The sequence below is a fragment of the Serinus canaria genome, chromosome 2 (genome assembly GCF_022539315.1).
Source record: "Serinus canaria isolate serCan28SL12 chromosome 2, serCan2020, whole genome shotgun sequence".
Classification (NCBI taxonomy): domain Eukaryota; kingdom Metazoa; phylum Chordata; class Aves; order Passeriformes; family Fringillidae; genus Serinus; species Serinus canaria.
This window is the reverse complement of record NC_066315.1, coordinates 52,872,318-52,891,409: the sequence shown is the minus strand read 5'-3', so window position 1 is coordinate 52,891,409 and position 19,092 is coordinate 52,872,318. Positions and strand designations below refer to the sequence as shown.

Genomic DNA, 19,092 nt, shown 5'->3' with positions numbered 1-19,092 from the left:
TCCTAAGGATGCAAATAATTTCCCAGTACTCATGACTCTCCACAGTACTACACAGTGCTACATTCAAACCTTTCAGCTCCAATTTCACCAACCCAAACAATCACAGAAAGGATTGGGTTGTATCCACAAGCTGGATTGAGATGAACACTAGAAAAGCAACAAACACTCCAAAAGCAGCATCACAATAGTTAACAGAGCTGCCAGACAAGTGATAATAATAGGCTTCAACACTAATCCTCTCCTGAGCAGACTGGGAAAAGCTCATCATTTCTTTGGTTCTCTTGTTCCAGTCTGGCTGCTAATTCAAAACATAGTTATAGATCAGTTTACATTGTGAAGGTCGTACCCACAAGGCCAGGAACATTCCTTCTCTTAACAGGAGTGCAGGCTCACAAAATCTGTACAAATGCAGACACAAATCTAAGCCACTAGGGATGTCTGGATCTCCCAGCCCTATGGACTAGTCACAAACAGAAGGCATCAGTGCTTTATTTTAGGTCAGAAGGGTGCTTTGTATGGACCCTTCTAGCTTTCCCTACCCCACCATGAGACTGTGCTGTCATACAGCCACATGAACTCGAATCTGTCCTGATGAACCTAACCTGAAGGATGCACTACAGCAACTTAAGGGCATTCAGTCTGCCAAACTGAAACTGTTCTAAATCAAGGCCTTCATCAGATGTTTGCTTCTATAGACCCATTCCTACTGGTTTACCTTACTTAGTAAATGTGGATACAGCCACAGTGCCAAATTACCTTCATAGATTCTGAGTGTTTTCCGTGTCAAACAAACTCTAAAACCCAAGTGATCTTCACAATCTTCCATGTTCTTTAAAGGGAACCAAAACCAAAACTCATATTACATGAGGTTTTCAGGGGGGGCAGGAATGGAAAGAGGGGTAGGGAAGAGAAAAAAGGGAATGAGGGACGCTGCTGTATGCTATTTCCTCAGTTATTTAGAATGGGAACCTGAAAGAGTGGGGACAAAACACCTTCAAAGACATCAAGGATCAGCTCTTGGTTTCTCAGGGGCAGGACAAAGTATTAATTTTTTATTTGGCAGCAGAGTTCTTTGGAATGAGCCATTGACTATTGTCATAAACAACATGCACGCAGCCAGGGGCAAGGACGCACTTCAAAACTTGCATCTTTAATTTACTGGGGTGTCTGGGGCAATGTATCCTATTTGATATGGTAAATGAAGCAAGAGTATCACGGTATATTTTTATTTTGCCCAGTTAAATTTCTATGTATCCATGTTGCTTATTAAAAATAAAAAAATTAGAGTGTGTCTTCACAGCCCTGGATGCAATGCCCGAGCTGTGAAACCTGGCTGAACAAGTTCAATCAGCGTGAAACAGCCCTATGCACTTTCTGTTGACTTCAAACCACAAGAAAGAATATGGAATACTTTGCCTCTATCTACTAAGGCAAGAGTTCATGAGTTGCCTGCCCTACTTCAGAATTGGCATACAGTATTTCATAGTGCCCAGTGCTGGGGGCTGCTGTGTCTTCTCATCTATTCCAGCAAAACAATTCACTTCAAACTTGACTGTAAACAAAAGTAATTTTCTGCTAAGGCAAACAAACCAGGCTGATCTCAAGGCATCTGTTTCAAATCCAGTCTGTCTTTCTTTCCTATAAGATTTAAATTTCAGAAGTCTACTTTTCTTTTCAAAGAACATTTTATGAGGTTACTCACAGGAAGAAATACTGCAGCTTGGCTTATTGTAACCTCCACCCCTTTCACTCTATGTCACAAATAGCCATCCTTGTGTATCCCTTTTTAGAGTCTCTTCAGTACCCTGAACTTATCTTCTAAAGCCTAACACCTTGTCACCATGGCTCTTCGACCTGCTCAGACTTACTATCTAGTACCTTTTCACATATCCCCTATGTCACCAATACCTATGTTCCCAATATCACCAGTATGTGAAGCCAAGCTATTAGGTTTTATCCACTAAAGCATTTAAGCAACACCATGGCTCCCTACGATGTCCCCTATGCCTGCTCCAAAAGCTCATATCACAACATCATATGCTTATCTGGTTTTAGGTCTCTGTCTGGGCAAGAAGAAACAGTGCTATTAGAATTAAAATATCTGCTTAGTACTAGGCATACCTTCCAAATAGCCAAGTAAAGCAATTTATCAACATTTCCCTTTGTGGGGGCAGCAATTCTTTAGAAAGTCAATGGTTTTCAAGAAACATTTAGGAACTTTACATTTTTAAGACCCCTAATACAAGAGAAATGCATCAGTTTCAAAATTCTCTGGTGAATTTTGAAACTGATGCATCATTTGCAAAATTCACCAGAGAGCAGGGTTAACATAAACTCCAGTCTCAGCAGTAGGACTATTTCTATAGGAACCAAACCAGGTTAAGAAAAGCTAATTTTATACTGAAGTGAAACAATCAGGTAAAAGTGGATTGAAACCTTTTCTTATTATTCTCATGTGGGGCTGGATTTACTAGATGGAGTTGCCAAAAATATGCTAATGTACATGGCTCAATATAGCTTCCAATACACAATAAAAGGAAAAAAAAGCAAAACTTTCTGGGACAATTTCAGACATCTTCAGTCTATAATTATTGTTCATATCAAAATATCCTGTGGCTATGGAGAAAAAGGCATTCTCACAAGGTTTTTAAATGATTCATATTCTTGACTTGTAAAACCTCTCATCTGTCACAGATTACTCAAGGAATCTCAAGAGGAAACCCTGAAAATATTATACTGTCTTGATACAGGAGGCATTTCCCAACATCCAAATGGCTTTAAAATTTATCTTGAAATGTCAAGAAACCGTTAACAGAAAGCCTTTTTGTATCTTTGCTGAAGAAAAAGTAAGCTCAAGGACTGCAAGCAGTAACACAGAAAGGAGCAGAAAAAATTCTTGTCATATATAAACCCACTTTAAGACTACACTTAAGGGAGCTGTATCAGCTCACTACTATCATTAACCCACATCACCCTTATGCCTACATCTACAAAAAGCAGCAAGGAACCCAAAGGGGAAGGGGTAACAGGGACTTACCTATGAGATACATGCCAATCCAATCTCCTGCATCCACCTCCTCTTTTATATCCCAGTAGATCACCAGGTCCTGTGAATGCCCGATGGAGTAGTAGGAGCTGCTGACCATCAGGGTGGACCGGCTGTCTGAGGTGACGAGGTCTGTGTCACTGGTAGACCTAGGAATGGTGACCGTCTCATGGGAATTGTTCCTGATGTCCATGTTATGGAACTGGTCAGGGTTATAGCTGTATCTGAGAGGCTCTTTGCACCGGCGCCGATTTTGTGAGCTCCTAGATGGAGACGCCATGGCTGCCAGGCCCAGGAACCTGTTTTGGTACAGATTCTGTGAAGAAAAAAAGAAAGGATAGTATTTACAGTGTTACTAATTTTTCAGTGACATCAGAGCTCAGGAAAAGTAGTAGATTACAGCAAGAAAGTAAAAGATCTTTTTCCATTTATCATTGCAAAAAAGAGACACGAAAGAGGCAGCAAGAACAGTTCTAGCTCAGCTCCTACTCTGTAACTCTTACCATGAAAGCAAGTGTAAGAGCAAGCCTTGGACCACCAAGCCCAGCCACAGCTGAGCTTGGCAGTGTGAGGAAATTAATAAGAGCCAGCTTCCTCCATGTTAAAGCACACATCCAGACAAAACACTGTGACTACTGAATTGCCAGAGAGCCCCCCTCTTTTGATGACACGAGACAGTCTTCTCACTTTTGACACCTGGAGTTAAGTTAGCCCCAGTAATTCCCACTACATTTGCAGAATCTTTCTCAAGGTGCAGTCACTCCAGAGACCATATTTCATTTGGAGAGACCAACTAGCAGTGAATAAGAGCTGCTCCTCCCTGCGGGGTACCTGAAGAGTGAGCACCATGAAAACAGAGTTAACCGAGCTACAAAAACAGAGATGTCTTCACAGAAGTATAAATACAAAGTAAGTGTTGCAATGTCCCTCTGTACGTCTACAGCTTCCAATGCTACAGCTCTGATCTGGTTTTTGCAGCAGATTGTGAGATAATAAGCACTCCCTGCTCAGGTAGGAATTTATGAATGCACCAGACAATTAATGACAATTGAGAAGGTTACTGCAGAGTAGTCATCATCCTAGGAGTTGTAAAATATATTCACTTCAACCTAGCCTTCCTAAAGACAAACTGAGTAACTTGTACAAAATGTGTCTTGGTGCATGAGTTAAGAGCTTTTGTGAGATGGCAGATTGCTTAAGTTATAAGACTGCTTAAGAGAATGCTTAAGTTATGACTGGGTTAAATTCTGATGTGAAGACATTCTCTGATACTGATCAAAATACTAGTTATTCCTGACTTCTGTACTGCTTGTTTTTCCATTTTCCATCCAGTTTTCCCTCTTCTCTCCCTGCAGCTCTGCTCTTTCAATCATTCAGCTTTTCATTACTCATTAGCCCTCCATGATTCGTCTGTTGCCAACCATGCTGTCAAGTCTGTTAGATGCAAAACCAGACAGCTTTCCAGTATGCAATGAAATACTTTTCACATGATCAGAAGTCAAATCGTCCTTTTGAACTCAAACAAATTAAGTGGCAGAAAATCACAGCTCCATTGTCCAGCCGAGCAGTTATTTAACGCTGGCTTTATCAAGGCTATGGTAGCACAGAAGAACAGTAAGTCCTGAAAAAAACACAAATATTTTCTTTATTAATACTGTTTTGGGGGAATAATTAAGCAACCTATTATTGTATCTTAGGATTCTGTTGCACAAAAATTGTACAGAGAGCAAAAAATTCAGCTGGCATGTTTGCACCCCTAGAATATGCTGTCACTTTGCAAATATTGCCTGACAACGCTTAAAATCCACTGACCCAAATCCTCACTTAGTGCATTAAACAGGGTTTATAAGCAAAAATAGCTCTGGTAGGAATGCCATACATTATAGGAAGTGCTGCAAGACTGAAGCTAATAATGCAAAAGGTATTTTTTCCTCTAATGGGAAGGGGAAGGGGAAGGGGAAGGGGAAGGGGAAGGGGAAGGGGAAGGGGAAGGGGAAGGGAAGGGGAAGGGGAAGGGGGAAGGGGAAGGGGAGGAAGGGGAAGGGGAAGGGGAAGGGGAGGGGAGGGGAAGGGGAAGGGGAAGGGAAGGGAAGGGAAGGGAAGGGAAGGGAAGGGAAGGGAAGGGAAGGGAAGGGAAGGGAAGGGAAGGGAAGGGAAGGGAAGGAAGGGAAGGGAAGGGAAGGGAAGGGAAGGAAGGGAAGGGAAGGGAAGGGGAAGGGAAGGGAAGGGAAGGGAAGGGAAGGGAAGGGAAGGGAAGGGAAGGGAAGGGAAGGGAAGGAAGGGAAGGGAAGGGAAGGGAAGGGAAGGGAAGGGAAGGGAAGGGAAGGGAAGGGAAGGGAAGGGAAGGGAAGGGAAGGGAAGGGAAGGGAAGGGAAGGGAAGGGAAGGGAAGGGAAGGGAAGGGAAGGGAAGGGAAGGAAGGGAAGGGAAGGGAAGGGAAGGGAAGGGAAGGGAAGGAAGGGAAGGGAAGGGAGGGAAGGGAAGGGAAGGGAAGGGAAGGGAAGGGAAGGGAAGGGAAGGGAAGGGAAGGGAAGGGAAGGGAAGGGAAGGGAAGGGAAGGGAAGGGAAGGGAAGGGAAGGGAAGGGAAGGGAAGGGAAGGGAAGGGAAGGGAAGGGCATTGTGTTGCATTTGCTGTGCAAATCTCATGCTTTTTTTTTTTGCTGTTTCCTTTCTTGCATTTATTCACTGTTTGGAAAGAGAGTTCACTTCACAGTATAAAGACCAAAATTCCATGTAAACAGAAAATGCATCTTTTTTTCTAATCAAAAAACAGGCTGTGAACATTTTCTAATCTGGGATGCACAAGCGGGCACACAAACTATCACACTCAAGTCAGTAAATTAAAATTGCTGGTAGTTTCTGTCACTTGGCAAAGAAGGCATTGGCTGTCACAACAGTATCTGACATAACTAGAATTGGTTTTATAATTGTGAGATATCAATGTAATGAACTTGAAGTTCACTCTTTGGATAAATCTGTATCATTAACATGCGTTCCTTTGCTCACTGCACTACCCAAAAGCTACTTCAGTTCAAAGGCAGACATATTATTTCTGGTGACAAATTACTCCAGGGAGTAGTGGTTCTGCAGATACTTTCATTTAAGAATGTTAATGGACGTAGAGTATTAATTAACTGCATACCTTAAAATTAAATTAGACTTAAACATTTTCTTCAGCTCCAGCATGACTTTAAGCAGTTTTAATAAAAATGGAATATTTATCACTCTGTTTGAATTCTGTAAGTTCCTGTTTTCCTGTATGTTGATGCCAATGGAATGAATGGCATCATTTTAAAGCAACCCAGAAGGCCAAATTCTCCGTAAATCCAGTCTCTTGTATTTTCAGAAAATCCTCAAACTGAAAAAAACCCCAAATGAATGAAATAGTCAAAGATAATTATCTGGATTAAATAATGGCATCAAAATACAAGCATGGCTGTATGAGTAAGTAGAAAAGAAGTTAGGTACAATAGTTATTCTACATTTTATTACCAGCTTTTCATGTTTTCTGTGTAACTATCTAAAGCTCCCAAGCCTTGGTGATAGAGTCCCAGCCAAGGTGAGACAGCTTAAAAAACTGCAAAGACTTCCTCTTGATGTCTTGTCAAAGAAATCTGATCCATACGCATACATAATATATTTTTTAAAAATGTCTGTTTTAGGGGTGTGAAATTAGTATTTACTCAATCCTCTTGCAGAGGTGTGTACACTACACACACTACCCTGAACAGTCATTTCTAATATAGAGTGTAAATTATAAAGCAAGGACAAAGAAAGGCTAAGTGTTGGTTGTCAAGAAACACCTCTTCATTCCTACCTCAAAACAGTCATTCCACAGCTGCTTCTACAGTCAGTCCTAGCAGGGGAGTTTCTATCTAGGGACACTCAGCACAAAATGACCCCCAGGCTTCACTTTCCCACTCACTCCCCTCACGGCTGATTTTCAAAGAGCTCTGGAAAGCTTTGTCTCTAAAGATCTACCAGCTACATGAAAGTCCTAACCAAAATCAGGTATTTGGAGGATTATCTGTGAGCAGCCGTTTGCTTATTTGTCTCACTTAGTCCATCCAATGCAAACACCAGAAAAATTAATTGAAGATTTTTTTTTCCCTCCTATATAAATCCAACTGCAATACTAACAGGGAAAGTAGGAAGGAGCAGCCTAAAGGAAATGACAGATGAGATCTTACTGTAAAGAAAACAGCCTTCAAAAATATAAACATAGAAAACCTAATCAGTAAATCAGTAAACACCGAGAAAAAAATGTCACAGTTTCTGCCCACATTTTCTCCCTTTCTCACTCACACCTCTCTCCTTTCCCAACTGCTGTTAGGCATTCGGAAAGCAAAGAGCTGTTGTCACTGGTGCCTTTTCCTTCACCGCCTGAAAAAAATGTACCATCAATGGTACCTTCCTCCCTCTTTGAGACAAGAAGAATCCTCTGGCTGAGAGGCTTCACACCACTATTGCTAGCTGAATTTCACCACAGGATTTAGAGCTGTCATGGAAGCATCCCTTGGAAGTCTGTAGGGTTTAATGTTAGGGATTTGTCTTTTTTTCCTTTTTTTTTTTTCCATTTAGGATTATTTTAAATCATGCTAGAAAAGTCCTTGATGCTTTCAAAATCAAAAAGAGATATGTCTCAGCTAAACATTTGCAAGGATCCAGCTCTGTTCTCTGTTCAGACAATTAAGAGCTTTCTTCCAGAAATTTGGATTGATACCATTTACCTCTCATTGCTAGAAGATGGATTTGTGCAGGTCAGGATGGGCATACAATGGACTTTCATTACTCATACCAAAGTGAATATGATTGAAACACAACCCACCACTGGAGCCCTGGCACATGAAAAAATTGAAGAGAACAAGGTGACAATATTAGACACCATGACAGTGGGCTCAAAGTAGTCACTCAGATGTCTGCAAGCATCACTGCAACCCAAATTTCAAGGGCAACTGCTGAGAAAGACAATGAGATAACTTTCTGTGATGGGGAGCTTGGGACACATTGCACTGATCCATCTGAAAATTTAATATGCCAGTAGTCAAGCCTGAGATCATAGGCAAATCAGATGTGGAGTCAGTCTCTTGGTTGCTCCACCAGAAATTAAGGCTCTCCTGATAAGCTTTTAGCTGTCATTTGCAAGGCTTATGTGTTTTTTTTTTAAGACAACAAGGAGCTAAGACTGATTTAAAAGTAAAAAGCTACGGCAGTCTGGTGAAAGTGATAAATTACTTCAGCAGAACTCTTTGGACCAGCTTTCAAGAAGGCAAGTGCATGTGTGTCAACAAGGATATTGTACTAACACAACAGTAAGTAAGGTGGTAACAGCCTGTATGTAAGATTTGGTAAGCTGGATGAGAGAAAACCTAAAAATATTTAGAAAACCTAGTCATGGCCCAGGTATGAAAACCCAGGGCAAAATCCTGAGGCTGGGCCAGAAAGACAAGTAGGAAAACAACAGTACCTACAGTCATCAAAAGATGATGTGATGGGGAATCTGTAAGCCAGAGCTTTGAGGAAGACTTTTAACTTGAAGGTGGGGCTGCTGAAAGGGCTTTCAGCATGTAAAACTGTTTTATTAGAGCTTAAATTAGAATTGGGTAAGTTCTGAAGGACAGGAAACTCACCTCTGTTGCATGGAAGAGTAAAAGAACTGGGTGAAAACTAAAGTATATGATAAGGAATCTTGCTGCTGCTCCTTACAGGGCAGGACTTTCCCCTCCAGCCTTGCTCTCAACTCAGCAATGTGAAGTCTTTCCTCAGAGCAAACTCTCTCACTTTCCATAGCCCTGAATACTTATTGCAGGATTTGCTTCTTGCTTTTTCCACAAACCTTCTCATCTTCACATCCACTGCGGGCGTGCTCTAGAGGCATCTCTTCCCCATCTGCTGTCCCCATCCACAGCCCTGAGGGCCTCTTAGCCACAGCCACTCAGCTGCTTTCAGGGAAACTACACTATCCCTCCATCAAACTCAGAGGCAGGAAAAGCAAATGAAGTATTCTGATTTCTTCCTCTCTGCCTGGGGACAGTCTTCAACACAGCACATGGTACCTGCACAGCAAATTTAACCACAAGAACATTTGCATTTCCCATCACTGCGGGCACAGTACAATTGACTACACAAAATGCAAGGCAATGCAGAAGTAAGAAAGAACACAGTTCACAAGTAAGCTGTAATCAAGGCTACAGCTTCGGCTATCATAACAACCACCCATCAACCTACTGCCACCTATCTCAATTATTTATTTATCATCCTGTGAAAAAACAAAAATCCCTTTGGACATTTGAATTTTGGAAGAATTGTTAATACAATGCTTAAAAACAAAAGGACTTTTAAAGCATAGCTTATACTACAGCCAAATCCAGTAAACAAGGGCACAGAGTGAAAAATGCTGTGCAAAGTCTTCTGTCTTCTCCATACAATCCAGTTTTAGACTTGCTGTAAACATAAAACCCAACAAAAAGTCATGAAGCTAGGGACTGGAAAATACCATGAAGCCAAAGGATTTGGAGAGCACAGAAAACTTTGTAGCATCAGTCCATTTATTTTAGAGGCACAGGAATGGCTTCTTGGCACTTCAAAGGAATTGTTTTAGAGCCTAAGAGCGGTGCAGCTTACATGGTCTACTGACACTCCTTTTCCTGCACCCTGTTCTGCATATTACAGAGCACATGGATGAAACTGCTGCTCTTGGGCAAGCTGAAAACATTTCAGAGGAATGCATGCCATAGAAAACTAGAGAACTTTAAGAGCGTTTGTCTCAACATTGCACATCTATGGCACTATGATATCTATATCTATATCTATATCTATATCTATATATATATATACACACACACATATATATATGTTCCTATAATGACCACTAATCAAAAATCAAAACCGTTATACATCAGCAGCAGGGCAAATGGATGTTATTAGGCAGATCATTTTTCCATTTTCTGACCTTTGTGCCTTTCCAGTCCATCTGTACTGCTATTTTAATGTATCCTCTTACATTTAACTTTGCTTCAGTGATGTGCAAATCAGTGCACAAATTAGAATCAAAATGAAAGAGCTGGCCTGAAGGTCAGCCCAGCAAGGTTTAGTGCTGGTGAGTGGGATTGATTCCTGATTCAGGCCTATTAGTCATAAGGCAGAAAAAAGTGGCAGCACAGTAATGAGGGTACTCCTACCATTTACAGAGCAAACAAACAAGAGCAGTCCATATATTCTGAAAGCACTTTAACAATCTCCTGGGAAAAAGAGGATAGAAGCTGGAATATGGGGCAATGATTGGAGGGAAATTTTTGGGGTTCAGAAAAAGGAAGAAAATTAATAATGTGTTTTTTCTTCTGTGTGTGAAAGTACTACAAAAGAATAATGTCTGATGAACCCAAGAGAGTGTGCTAAAAGACACACACACCACATCAAGATTTGTACTCCTGTAAGTATATAAACCAAACAATCTTCTGAAAAAAAAAAAAACAACAACAAAGACATTTTTACATGAGTTGACCCTGAATATCTCCACTTTATGTATAACTAAGAGCAATTAACAACCTTCCATTCAAGACACTTGCACTGAGTCAGTGACAACGCACTCACAGTTCTCCACATAAAGCACTAGGAAGTTTTTGCAGTGGAATGCAACTAAGTACAAAATTAATTTCTTATTTTCTGTTAAAATGGCAGCAGCAAAAACAATCTTGTCTCAGCAGTTTAGCACAGCAGGGGATGAGAAGCAGCCATCAGACTTACCCGTTACAGAAAAAGGATCTGAAAACACTGCCAACATTTTTAAAGGACATATTCAAGTACACAAGAACAGGTAAATATGCAATATGGCCTGAATATAAAATCTCAAAAAGAATTATAAGGGAATTAGAAAAGAGTCAACATGATAATAACTTTAATCAAGATAACATTACACAGCTTCACTCTGGTTTTTTCACACTACAAAATGAAAGAAATAAGCTTAAGATCTGCTCATATGGTACAGTTAAATACTCCAAAGTCCACAGTGCTTTTTGTTCATGCTTTATGATGCACATAATAGGACATTTATATCTTTAACTTGGTTGGTTTTAACCACCAGAAGCAGGCAGAGAAGTCTGCAGCAGTACCAGACAGAGGAAGGACAGTGACTACCTCTCAACAGGTACAAGATGAAGCATTTGTACATTGCACAACACACCCCCCTTACCAAGCAACCTCATGTCCACAAAGGCCATTGAGGACTATGCCAGATTCACAGATACCCAAGTCCTTGTGACTGTGGTGCCAAAGACTAAAAAACCTCCATTCTTCATCACTTCAAACCCAAGAACAATATTTACGGACAACAGTCACAGCAGGAAAAAATCCAAACATTCTGTAGCATGCACTAGTATTGGTTTAATCCACCTTTTAAAGTAAATTAAGCATCACTCTACGAAGAGGGTGGTCTCAAAAGGTCTGTGTCCCCCACACTGGTCTGTTTAAGAATCACTGCCACATTTATGAGATCCACTGGAAAGTGGGACTCTGCTGGCCTCCCAGGAACAGTACTTAATCCAAGGGGCTTTCAGGAAGGAGAAGATTAAGAACAGGGATGCTCTTCTCTGTTACAGGCTAAAAACACTGCTGCTCTTCTGTGAGGTGATCCACTGATACTCCTGCTGAGAAGCCCTGACCATGCTGGAGGTCCTGTTTTAGGTTCTGCGCAGCACATGATAACAGACATCGCTTACCTGATGGCTTTTGATAACCAGTCACTTTGGTTCTTCAAGAATTTGTCCATGAAAAAGATCAATGTCTACGGAGGTTCAAATTCATTCAGTTGAAATTCTGAGTACTTAAGCCACCAAATTTAGGAATGCAAGACTCCCTGAGTACTCAGAGGGAACAGACAGGCCACTCATGAAAATGACTGAGACCCAGGTAAGACTTTCCAAGACGGAATTCAGCTCCACCTCTCTTTGTCCCTTTTCAAGGAGTCAGACTGTTGGGATCCTAGGTCAGACATGTTAGGCTAAGTAGGAAGGAGTCAGACCTCTCAAGCTGTAAAATTTTGTATTATATAAAGGTAAGTGGGCAAAGCACTCCTAAGGGCAGCAGAAAATGTGCATTCTAAGTAAATAAATGGATGCAAAACCGAATCATAAGGGAAATTAAAAAAACATAACTAAATTACTACCTGATTATCTAAGAATAGTCTGGTTTTCTAGACAACTATAAAATTGCAGACTAGAGGGTACATCTGGAGAAAGAGCACAGAAAATAAAATACTTAGTATAGTATATGCACTCCATGTACAGCTCTTTAAAAAAATTTAGTACCAGTGAATGTTGCAGGGGTTTACAGGAAAAGCTGTGAAGACATTCTGCGCAATTTGAGACTAACAAAGAAATGATGTAAAGATGAGTTGCAGAAAGATATACAGTAAAGTACACTGTTTCCCAGAACTGTCAGGTACAGCAATTTCTCAGTCATTGCTCAGAAGCAGTCCAAGACTTCCCATATCTCTTCCCCAAAGTTCAGTGACTGGAGGAAAGCACTCTTAATTTCTTATTTATAATTATAAAAATTCTACCATTCTCTACCATGAAGAATGCATTACACCTTCTACTAGGACAACTGTTTTACTAGAAAACAAGCCTTGTGTGATATCTTGTAGTGTATATTGCTACCAGACACAAGAAGAAAAGACTTGTCTAATGTATTACACAGGTGTCAGGCATAGATTATTATGCATAAAATATACACACAAAAAAGAGACACTGAAAACAACTAAGCACAGATATCAAAAGAGAATTTTTTAAGATTAATCTCCTTTCAGACACAAGTATATATCTTTGCAAATGAAAGTTTCATGTGTGTATGTATCAAAGGATTTATCCTGCAGATCTACGTACGTAGCATTCCCACCACCCATGCTTCTTTTTTTTGCCTAGACACTCCTGTGTAGCACAGGTGCATCCATACACATCACAAAACATTTATCACCATGACCTGAAAAACTTCTGTTGACTCTGTGAGTGCCATTCTCTGAATGAGCTGTGTGCACTTTCCCTCCCACCTCCCTCTATTCCAAGCTGTTGGCAATGAGCCTGTTACTCTGTGCCGTGTCTCTCACATCAAAGCCCATCCCATAGCCATATTCCAGGTGACCATGCACCTTCTTCTCCTCCCCATCCCTTTTTTTATTCTCAAGGCCTATCTCCCCTTTCTCACTTGTCTGTACCACTCTCCCAACACTTGTAGGTAGGAAGGGACAGGACACACAAGCATCACTTGCTGTACCAGCTATAAGACAGGCACTGGACTAACTCGTGGGGACAATAAGCATACAAAACTCAGGAGGGCTGGAAGGAGGCCCTTTTCACTCATGGTTCTTTGGCTCCACTCCACAGCAAAGAGAACATTAAAAATGTCCTATTTCATTCACTGCTACTAGGCTGTCATGCCGCTTACCTCCATCTGTATTTCTTTAAGAGTGTAAGTGTTTTGAAGTGTCAGTCTCCTAGCCTCCTCAGGCAGTGAGGCAGGTAGGTACCATTAGCAGTCTGTCGAGTAGTAATGCCTGTATCAACCATTCCTTTGATCTACAAGCAACAACAAACCATTGCAATAATCCAATCTTTCAACCTGCTTCAGAGTGTGCCCCCAGTTCCATCGTCTCCCTTTCAATGAGGCCTGAAATATTCCCTGATATTTTAAAATTAATTGGCTACAGTGCTCCTGTTATTACCATATTACCTCCAGAAAACTACAGAAATGCCATCCAGATGAGTGTGCTTGATCCTGCTTAAAATAAAGCTAAAGGCAAAACTTCCCTTGATTTCAATGGGGAACAAAGTGACTTTGTAAAGCAAAGGAAAACCTGAATAGCTGTCAACAGCTGCAGCTAACAAGGACTAATCCAGACCTGGAAAATAAAGCGTTCATATTTTAACTAAAACACTTCAAATGTTTTCATCCATAGACAACCTACTCTGTTGGAAGACACATCACAAAACATGTAGAGCAGCAAGCTGCATTTTGAAATACAGATCACAGCAACTACTCTTAGAATGCAATCACAAAACCTAAAAACAAACATGTGATTTGATAGGTTAGGATCATTTTAAGACATAATTATTTTTAGACTATGATATCTGTTTTTTTCCTATGCAATTATAAGAATAGACATTTTTAGTTTTTTCTAAAGAAAATGGGAACATGAGACACTAAAGCATAGTCATCATTACGGCACATTTTCTGTCTGATATCACTGGATGTCAGTGAAAAGGACAGAATTAAAACTTCTTGGAAGTACTAAGAATTCCTCGTTTAATTATGCCTAAGAGATTATCTCTTCATGTATGTACACTTCTGGGGAGACTGTGACAACAAAATACCTGAAATTTGTTGTTTTTAAAGAAACATCTATTATGACCAACATTTTGAGGATCAAGATTTCCTTATTTACACTGAAGAATGGTAAAGAAAAACTGACTTATGCTAAATAGTGGCACAGATCCAATATTTTATTCTTGAAAATAATTCTGATGTAATTAAAAACTTAATACTAGTGATTTTAAACCTACACGGCATAGTTTAAAGGGTGAGATTTTTCTGTTCCTGGAGAGGAGAAACTAAGACAAGTATTTTCAAACCAGACTGCTACTTACTGCTTCATCATTATTTAAAGTTGTTTATGTTTTGATTGTATAAATCATAGTAAGTTGCTACCATAACTGTATTCATAAGAAAGCAAAAAAACTGGGGTAAGTATGACTAGAGAAAAGTAGTAGTTCCGGTATTACAATCTCTAGTTGAGGAACAAGATACAGATTTTTCAAAAAGAGCATGTGGTAGCTTTATCTAGGGCCCAAAAAACTCCTACATGAGAGAAGAGAAGCTGTGTGCAGGGACTCTGTTCTCATCTAGATCACCATAAGACAAATCTAAGCCACATATTTAAGGTTTCCTGGGAAAATGCTAGCCAGTGCTAGATGAAATGCAGCCTGGTAGTTTTCCCCTAGAAAACAATTACAGGTATAAAGCAGATTTTCAAAGCAGAAACCACCCATGACAACTACAACAGTCTAGTTCAAGCAGATGAAAAAGAGCAAACTGGTCCAGGCTCCACCAACCAAACAGAAACATAGAAGAGAGACAAGCCCTGTGACTATGATCTCCAAACAATCCTGGAGTTGCCAATAGAGATGGGCAAGCCCTGTGGTGACTGTATGATTTCTGAACTCCACCCATACTGAGATGGCTGCCAGAACACCTCGAGCACAATTATTAAATGTTACTATGGGGTATCACACAATCATATGTAGAGGCCTGTACATCTGCGTACATTACTGCACAGGGTTTTAATTTACGTCTTTCCTCTTTTACTCCAGCTCAAAAGGGTTTCTAGTCCCATGTTCAAAAGGTCTTGTGAGAGCTTTCACAGAAGAAGAACATCTGCAAATGTGATGGGAAATACTGTATTTCACCCATTCACAGACAAAAAAGCATAAGAATGGTTCTGAATGAAGGTTCAAACAATAGTTTCATTTACTTTTAATGAGAACCATCAGTTAGATTTAACATTTTTTTTTTGCTGCCATTGAATCCTCACAGAAGAAAAGTAATTACAGTTTTTAATACTGCTCTTAAAGTAAGGCCCAAAGGAGAAATTTTTTTAACCTATTTTTCTGGTAACAAATCCTCTGTCAAGGAAGGGTCCTAAATTCATCAAGGATTAGGTTTTAGGGCATTGCAATGAAAGTCTATGGTTTCATTAATTAGGATTTATAGAAGCCTGCACAAGAAAGTCAGCTGGAACACTGCTCAGGCCTGCAGAATACAGGCCTTAAACCTGAGTTCCAGAAGAAAGACTGAGACACAAACATCGCCCTGCAACAAGGCTGTGGCCACACAAGCAGCCATAGTCTGCTTGGATGTCTCGGCACGGGACTCAGTTCTGTTCTCCTATGGACAACAAGAACTTCCTGCTGACCAATTTTGTGCACAAATCAATGAAATATGCTTTGGTCTACAGATGCTACTTTAAATTGATGATATTACTTGCTAGATGAAATGCTATTCAATTTAACACTAGGCAGTAAAACTGGAATGTCAGTGCTGTTAAAACTTGACCACTGAACAGGCATTTCCTTGAGGGGTTCCAAAGCAGTGTAGGGATTCATTTGTGTCTATACATGGGGTTTGTGTGACCAAGTTTTGGTAGCACGGGACTACAGGGGCAACTTCTGTGAGCAGCCGCCAGAGGCTTCCCCAATGTCCCATGGAGACATTGCCTGCTGGCTCCAAGAGGGGTCCACCTCTGGCCAAGGCCAAGCCCATCAATGATAGTGATAGCACCTCTGGGACAATATTGTTAAGTCAGGTAAAACATTTCAGCACAAAACAAGACAACAAGGTAAAAAAAAGCGTGTCAAACAATTACAGAAACCCCATGATCACTGAAGGAGGGGAACCAGAGCAGAGATTGCCTTGAAGCCTGGGATGCAGACCATGGTGAGGCAGCTGTATTCCAGAAACTTTTGGAGGCCCACAGTGAAGAAGATATCCACCTGCAGCCCAAGAAGAACCAAGCCAAAGCAGATGGATGCCTGAAGGAGGCTGTGACCCCATGGGAAAGCCACTCTGGAACAGGTTCCTGGCAGGAATAGAAGATGCATGGAGAGAAAAGCCCACCACTGTAGCAGGTTTTCTGGCAGGAACTGCAGACTGTGAGAAGAACTCCGATTGGAGAAGTTTGGAGAACTGTCTCCTGTGGGAGGGACCCCACAGGAGACTCTTTGCTGGAGCAAGGTAAGGAGTCCTTCCCCTGGGGAGGAAGGAGTGGTAGAAAAAACATGAGAAGAACTGGCCACAACCCCAGGGGGAGAAGGTGTTTTTTAAGATTTGGTTTTATTTCTCATTACCCTACTCTGATTTGATTGCTAATAATTTAATTTGCCTGAGTCAAGTCTGTTTTTCCCTTGACAGTAACAGGTGAGTGATCTCTTTCTGTTCTTATCTCAACACACAAGCTTTTGTTACATTTTCTCTCCCCTTGTCCATTTGAGGAGGTGAATGATAGAGCAACTCTGGTGGGCCCCCGATGTCCAGTCAGGGTGAGCCCACCACAGTATAAGACCTGCAAACAGACAAAGACACTAATTTAACGAATTTATCACTTGTAACACATTAGCTTAATAGCTACATACTATTCTGGTACTTTTTCTTTTTGCTGTATTTTTCTAACCTTTAACGAGAAGCTAAATGTTTGCATTAAAGACATTCAGGTCTGATTCCAAAAGTGTTCCTGGAAATAAAAACAAGCAGCCCTGTTAGCAGTGGAATTAATACAGCTGTTTTCCTGCAGAGCTTTATCCTTCATCATCACCAAACCTTTATTCAAGTCCCAGCTTTTTCCTGTCCATTTCAATGCAAAAACCGCACCTAAGGCAAAGGTAATGACAATCCCAGAGACTTTGCCATCTGCTTAAGCAGGTGACAAATGACTCTACCTGTCTTTCCTCCAGTCCCAGCCTTGGGTCTCTCTCCTCTTCCCAGCCCCTGAGGCCTGTAGAAACCTAATTATCTCAAAAACTCCTTTCTGTTTCACTTGAAATTAGCCAATGGCTTCAGAAGCAATTAGGTAAGAGACTGACAGACAGAAAGGGCAACCAGAAGTCTGATCCTCCCAGGAAGGTAGGCTAAAAAAACATTCTACATAGCCTCCACAGACTGAATTGATTACTCACAAGAGGGAATTTCTAAGGCCATTAGAAACACGCAACATAAATCTAATCAAAGTGACTTTAGTGGGAACAGGACCTGATCAAATATGAAACACAACACTACTCCCTCTCCAGTTCCCTTCTTCCTAATTAGTATTTTGTCATACAGAGTTCAGCATGTTCTCGTCCTCGTGGAAAATTTTAGTTACAAATTAAACAAAATATGCTTATATTTTCTGTATGGATTTTGTGACAGATTTCCAGCTTACTAGTAAAACTGGTGTGAATTTTTTCTCCTACATTAATGAGGCATCAAGGGCATAATTTTTCTTCAAAAACCAAATAAATTAATAGAGGTGAAAACTCAGTGTCATGAAAAAGTGACTAATTTGAAATGCAAAGTACAAAAAAAAAATCTCATTTATATTTTTCATTTTTAAATTCCCAATTCAATTAAAGTATATATTCACAAAAAGAGTCAGAGATAATGTATTTGACAGAGCTTTCTTGGTGTATTGTAGAATATTTTTTTTCACTATGCAACTAGTTCTGTAAATGGTTTAATATTAATAAAGTTTAACATTAATTGACTTTAATTAGACTTTTATTATATAGAGGCTCAAAAAATAATGGATTTTTTCAGCCAGTTTCTCTGCTTTAAAGAGATGGGCCACATTTTGAGAACATACTTGAATTTCCCAGTAAAATCAAAATATTTCTGCATGTCAAAACCAAGTATATCCACAGATCATGCAAGAGCAAAGCTGCTAAACACTATTGAAATAATGTAGATTCCCAGCATGGAAACCCTGGAAGTTATAAGCATATTTACATTTTACCAAAAGAAATTATAATGCCTTTTATTTCAGATTTCTTTTAAAGTCCTTAAGTTTTTTGCTGACGACAGCCAGTACAGCAACCAGAAATTTTTAAGCGGCATCAAAACTCTGAAGGCACTCATAGTTTCCAATATAATCAATTTTATCCAGTGTGGATAATAGCTTGTGCAGCAGGTACGGATCAGTACAAAAGTGAATTCAGCCTAGGCCTCATCTTGCATGTCTTGGATGCAATGGAAAATGAGTCCTGGGTTGGTAAATTCAACAGGCCTTGAAACAACTTCTGTCCCATACTCCTGTCCCCCTAAATACCTGAAGTTAGATGGAATGTACCACCTTCACAACCTTTCAGTTAGGTGATATTGTGGGCAGAATCGCAATCACCATCAAATTTCCTATCAAGTGCTCCCTTCCTAATAACCTGGTTGATAATATTGGTCAGTTGTGCTGTTTTCTAAAGCATGTCTTAATTTCTGATGGTGCCCTTAAGCACCCTTGTGTTTTTCCAAAT

The 19,092-nt window shown here is 40.3% G+C and overlaps 1 protein-coding gene across 4 annotated transcripts in view; it reads right to left on the bottom strand.

Annotated features, from left to right (window-relative positions):
- HECW1 (HECT, C2 and WW domain containing E3 ubiquitin protein ligase 1) overlaps window positions 1-19,092 on the bottom strand; it is a 250,514-nt gene that overhangs the window by 159,875 nt on the left and 71,547 nt on the right. For all 4 annotated transcript variants that reach the window (XM_030237185.2, XM_050971192.1, XM_030237191.2 and 1 more), the window contains exon 2: window positions 3,038-3,362. In XM_030237185.2, coding sequence (XP_030093045.1) covers window positions 3,038-3,362 — 325 coding nt within the window. The remainder of the gene's footprint in view (window positions 1-3,037; window positions 3,363-19,092) is intronic.